At 37.8% G+C, this 5,988-nt stretch overlaps 1 protein-coding gene across 1 annotated transcript; it reads left to right on the top strand.

Annotated features, from left to right (window-relative positions):
• Nucleotides 1-829: 829 nt before the first annotated feature.
• LOC108667855 (sulfotransferase 1C4-like) lies at nt 830-5,772 on the top strand. Its single transcript, XM_018154949.1, has 8 exons — nt 830-1,251; nt 1,523-1,668; nt 2,692-2,815; nt 3,132-3,218; nt 3,950-4,076; nt 4,293-4,459; nt 4,795-4,909; nt 5,285-5,772. Exons 1-8 carry the CDS (start codon nt 1,057-1,059, stop codon nt 5,392-5,394), a joined length of 1,071 nt encoding a protein of 356 aa, XP_018010438.1. The 5' UTR covers nt 830-1,056; the 3' UTR covers nt 5,395-5,772.
• Nucleotides 5,773-5,988: the final 216 nt, after the last annotated feature.

Below are 5,988 nucleotides of genomic sequence, written 5' to 3'. Positions count from 1 at the left end.
ACAGGATTGAAAGAAATTCACACAAATTACAATGAAAATAAAACAAAAATTCCCTTTTAATGGCACCGAGTGTTGATCTCAGGGCCCTGACGTTCCCTCGATATCTGCCGTCAAACAAGATTTCAAGTAGATTTTCGCTCAGGCCATATTAATTACCCCGTATGATGACCATCGGTGTGCTGGAGTAGGCAACGCTCGTAAATGCAACTAGTAAGTTGAGAAACTGGTACCCTAAGAAGTTTTGAAATTGTGTTTTTTTGCACCCTTGGCTTAGTTTTTTAACTTTTTTGCAGTGTTTACTTTGTTAGAGGAAAACCGACACCCAGGTTATTGAAGTTTGGAGTATTTAGGCCGGAGTTCGCATTTCCAAAACGTTCAGTGAGTGTTGGAAATGCGAACTCCAGCTACAATCATGCACGGTATCGTAATAGAAGGTAGGAAATTAACCGTGTCGTAAAATTTACGTCATTTGCTGAGGTTTGGTTCGAGCCTGGAACAAGTTCCTATGGCGACAATCACATAGGGTGGTTAGGTTAGGTTTGATCAGGGAAAGGCAAAGTTAGTTCAAGTTAGGACAGGTTAAGTTAGGTTAGGTTGTGTTGGGTTAGGTAAGGCTAGGTAAGGTATGGTTAGGCGAAGTAAGGTTAGGTGAGGTAAGATTAAGTTAGGTTAGGTTAGGATATGTCAGGCTGTGTTCAGTTCGGTTAGGTTAGGTTAGGGTTTTTTGGCTAGGTAAAATTAATGTAAGATTGTTTTAAACACTAATGATACACACAGGAAAAGGCCACAATTGGGAGATTGTTGTGTGTAGTAGGAAATGTGTGGCAAGAAGAAGAAGAGAGAAAAAGAAGTAAGTAAAAAAGTATAGCGGCTTATCTGGTTGAATTCTACAGAGAATGTATATTAGTTGCTTTATTCGGGCTCAGTCACTTTGGCATGAATGTATAACTTTGATCAGCAGGGGTATGCATGGAAGGATATTTGTTAATTATCACGGTAATATGATAAAGTCGAGCTAACACGTTCAGATTTTCTCTGTTCCATGAAACAGTTGATATGGGAAACAATATATCGGAGGTTTGCACTAAGATAGCCAGCGGCCACACGGTGCATGAGGTCGACTGCGCCACTAAAGAGAAGATCGACAAGCTCCTACCGGGGCCCTGGGCGGACGTGGTGCTGCTGAGGCCCCACAACTGGGTTGTACTTCGCAGATTTCTTAAAATTCACGAGAAGGTCTACAACTTCCAGGTTTGTGGGGTTTACTTGCGCCAACTATAAAGATTTTTATTAATGGTCTAATTTCATATTAACTTTCTATATATTGTGAAATAACAATTAGTTTCGTGCACAAATTTTGAACATGAAATTTTAATCCACCTCTGATGTGGAATCGCTCATCGTTGCTTTCGCGATGAAAATGACCCATCGCTTAACTGTTATTTTTGATAGTTTACTATGCGCAGAAAAGAAAAACTGCTATATTTAGAATAATTTCACTGAGAGAACTAACATATTTCAGTTTCGACCAGACGATGTAGTGGTGATGACATACCCCAAATGTGGTACCACGTGGATCCAGGAGATCGTCTGGAACATGAGGAACAACCCAGACCTTGACAACCCAGACGCCGACGACGCACTCTTCGTACGCAGCCCCTACCTTGAGTGAGATTAGTGGGGCTAATTTGTGACTAACATTCGGGCTGAATACTTCTTACTTAAAGCTGGAAATGCTAAGAAGCTATCTTGGGGGTCCACTAGCAATAAATATTCAGGTCGTGTCCTTAATACTAATAGCTGGAAATGCTAAAAAATTATCATTGGATTTTTGTGTTTTAGCGACAATAAATGCAACAGGAACGGTTTTAATTTTGTCATTGTTATATTCGGTTGATAATAGCTTTTAAACGTGCAATGACTTTGTAAAATTTAATATGATAGAACCAGTGGTGGGAACAGTCCGCTGATCCGCCAACCGCTAATTAGCGAAATTAACTGTTTCTTTAGCTGGTGTGCCACACTGATGGCTGACTAATGACTATGTCAACATATGTACGTTAACCAGTCATGACTTTTGTAACAAAAGACGTAATAGGTTACACAAGACGTGATTGGTTGACGATCATATGTTGACGTAGTCAGCAAGCAGTGTGGCACACCGGCTAAGGAAAACGTCATCTTCGCTAATTAGCGGTTAGCGGATTAGCGAACTGTGTCCATCACTTGATAGAACCTTTCCCTCTATTGGATCAAAGAAGAAACCTAATTCGTGTCGTAAATGTGTTTAGTAGAAACTGTTACTGAAAATGACATAGAATTTGTAAAGAATCGCATACTAATTAAATACATGGAGTTTAATGCCATCATGGTCTAGTTAGTTATGATTGCAATATCATTCTCCATTCTTTTCACATTTCTCTAGTGGAAGCGGTAAATTTTTTTCATGCGTGAATCCGATATTTGTGTTGTTAGCTTAAAGAAATAAGAGGAACATTGTCCAAATAGCGATGCACTTTTTACCTTTGTGTAGGCGATCTTGACCCAATTTGGCCCAGCAAAAATGCGTAGCAGTGCAACGTCCGCTCGCTGTGGGTATGGAAATGAGTCGTTATTTGGGCTATTTGATTTACTAATTTTTCGTTCAATTTCGTCATGGTTCTTTGGCTTGTTTATTTGCGGGGTGCGCAGGATCGACATGTTTTCCGTGCCTGAAATGGCATTCGACATTGCTTCCATTGTCGCCTTCACGAAGGGCATCCAAAAATACGTCTGGAATCTCTTCCACCTACTGGGAAGTTCACCTATGTTCAAGGTACGGTAAAATAATTACGGATTATTCTAAGTTTTGTACAATATTACTTCTCTAACGAAATGCAGAAACTGCATTTACAGCGCTCTGAGAGGTCCTTTCGTAAATCTTACAAGGAAGGCAAAAATATTTTCGTAGAAACATACAAATTTGAAATGTTTTTTCTTTGAGTTTCAGAAAAGTTGCCTTAGTTACCCGTTTGTTACATGTAGAACACTTAATTAAAATCAAAGTATCCTTGCGTGCATATTTTATTAAAAATAAAGAGGATTTACACTTTGCACTTTTGAATGACAGAAGAATTTAAACTATTTTTCAGGTGGCTGAAGCTCACAGGAAGCCTCGCACTATCAAGACTCATCTGCCCTTTTCCATGCTGCCCAAGAATCTATTGGACACATGCAAGGTTAAATCAGAAAATGTCGTGGAACATATAGTCTAAATAGTGATACGCTTTTTGCACGTAGTACTGAGATGCCATTTTTGCCGAGTCAAAATGGGTAATGATGACCCATTTGGCCAATTCTCATTCATTTCTCATTTGATTCCTTTGCCAACCTCACAGGAGATTCTGAAATTCAGTTCATAATTTTAATACATTTATTTAATCTGAGCTAAAATTAAAGTGGATTCTATAGAAAACGTGAAATTACAATTCGAAATGAATGGTCAGAAACAAGCGTTCATCAAGTTGGTAATAATTTAGTGCCTAACTGTTGAATTTAGATAATTGAAATTAGTTAGTAGCATATTTCACTATGCACTTACTTATAAATATTCTTTGTTACAAAGAACATGCCTTAGACTCAAATTTGGCTACTAACTGGGTCCTTCCGTACGACGAAGTCGCGAATCTTAGAAAAAACGATCTTGCAACAAGCCAACAACCAGACATTTAAAAGACCAGGATCGTTACCTCATTCTATCGCTGCTATTATATATGAATGCAGATTTTGAGATATGCGTGTTGCACACTGTATAGTGTTCACAACACTGTATTGAAAGATTGCCTACATGAATCGTCTCTAGATTGTGATGCAAGCAGCCACTCATCAACTTATTAGGACTGATTTGATCTATTTAGATGGTAGACATTGAATTATTAAGCCTGATATACTCCTGCCATTGACCCCACAGGTTGTTTACATGTCGCGTAATCCCAAGGACAACGTACTGTCCGCTCAGCACCACTACAAGCTACACAAAATGAACAACTTCGTTGGCACTCAGGATGAATTTGTTGACCTTTACGTGGAGGACTTGCGTGAGATTTATTTATATTTTGGTGCTGTTGTAGGGTTATAAATATAATAAAATACTCCAATCGTAGTATTTTTCAATGTCTTTCAGTGACAGTTGCCGAATTTTTTAAAATCCTGATTTCACTGTTTTAGAAAATTCGTCGCGATTTCAGTGTTATTTAGAGAGTGTTGCGAAGGAAATATAATACCTCAATTGCGGTATTTTTACTTTTTTTCAGTGTTATACAGCCCGTACGGGCAGCACCTGAGGGAGGCGTGGTCTCGACGCCACCACCCCAACTTCTTCATGACGACGTTCGAGGAGCTCAAGGCAGACACCCGCCAGCAGCTCACGAAGCTCGACGCTTTCTTGGGCACCGGCCTTACGGACAAGCAGTTCGACAACGTCAGTGTTGCAATGCAGCACTCACTTCAATAACATACTCATTATAATTCATTCACTATCACTCAATTTACTCACTTACCCGCTATCACTCACTCGCCCACTCATTCTCTCACTCACTATCACTCATTCAAATGGTTTTGATGTTTGCTACTGATGAGTTAACAGGACAACAAATATATAATAAGATATAATATTTGTTCCAGGCAGGACTGATAGGCTAAGGATCACTTATATTATCTTATAACATAAAAAACTTATATGGAATTTTTTCGTAAGTTTGAAACTTATATGGAAGTTTTTCGTAACAAGTTTGTATATGGTACGTACTTTTTCAGATTTTACAGATAACCAGCTTCCGGACCATGCAAGAGATGCACCAGCTGCAGAAACTTAACGAAACTGCCTACAATATGGACGTGGGAAACAAGGAAGGACTTTTCATCAGGCAGGGTGAGGGCTGAGTCCGCCGAAATCCTGGACAAGTTTTGTGACCAAAATATAATTTCTGATTTTTTTGGTTGCATTTCTCACCGTTTGGTAACTAATAATGGATAAGAATTTACTTGAAAATTGAACATTTTTAATGAATTTTCTATGATTTTATCGTTCATTTCAAAATTATGTATTTAAAACGTATCAGGAAACTTTAAATTTATTTTACTGTTCTAAAATACATTAACCCGTCTGCAATTGTATTCATCCGTAAACCGAGCACAAATAGGTCACATTTAAATATATACAATAGTTTCTAATTGAGCTTATAATTACTTTTAATGTTCACTTAATCAGACTAAAGTCTTTAGTTGATATTCATATGTTTTCTAGGCAAGGCTGGCACCTGGAGGGACAAGATAACTCCAGAACAGAACGCCAAACTCGACCTTTGGATCAGGAAAAATTTCACCGATCATGGAATCGACTTCAAATACGACTGATTGCCTGCCAAGCCTATAATATTTCGAGAAATGTTGTAATGAAATGATCTATCTAATGAACATTTTTTATTCGATCTGAATCGAACATATCTTTAAAGGTAATAACCTTGAACGTAAATTTGTTTCACTAACATAGCCGTCTGAATTTATATCAACAGGCTTTAGCATCATGCGGGTGATTGTGCTCTTTATTTTTGTATGACATTCTACTTTTTGTACTTTAATTTTTTAGAAATATTTGGAATTTTTGCGGCAGTTTGAGGAAGATTCAAAATCAAAACTATGCAGCATTTTAGTGAGCAATTAGTTTGGTTATTTCTTTGTAATTCTGAATGGGATAAAGATACTTTAATCAATATATTTTAATTTATAATCATATTTTTTTTTGTTTGATAGCCTTGACATTAATATAGTCTTCAAAGGCTTGAAATGCCCAAGACTGCCCAAGACTAAAATGTAGTTATTACGGTAAAATATTAAGGCTAATATTTCAAAACGGCTCAAGTTAAATCAGCTCAAAATCATAGTTTACTATGATTGCTTCACGGTGATATTTTTGTCCGTCAATGTCTGCTCCCGGTGAAGACATACTCC

Source organism: Hyalella azteca, unplaced genomic scaffold, assembly GCF_000764305.2.
Source record: "Hyalella azteca isolate HAZT.00-mixed unplaced genomic scaffold, Hazt_2.0.2 contig12191, whole genome shotgun sequence".
NCBI classification, from domain to species: domain Eukaryota; kingdom Metazoa; phylum Arthropoda; class Malacostraca; order Amphipoda; family Hyalellidae; genus Hyalella; species Hyalella azteca.
The sequence above is the reverse complement of the archived record's forward strand: the minus strand, read 5'-3'. Positions and strand labels throughout refer to the sequence as shown.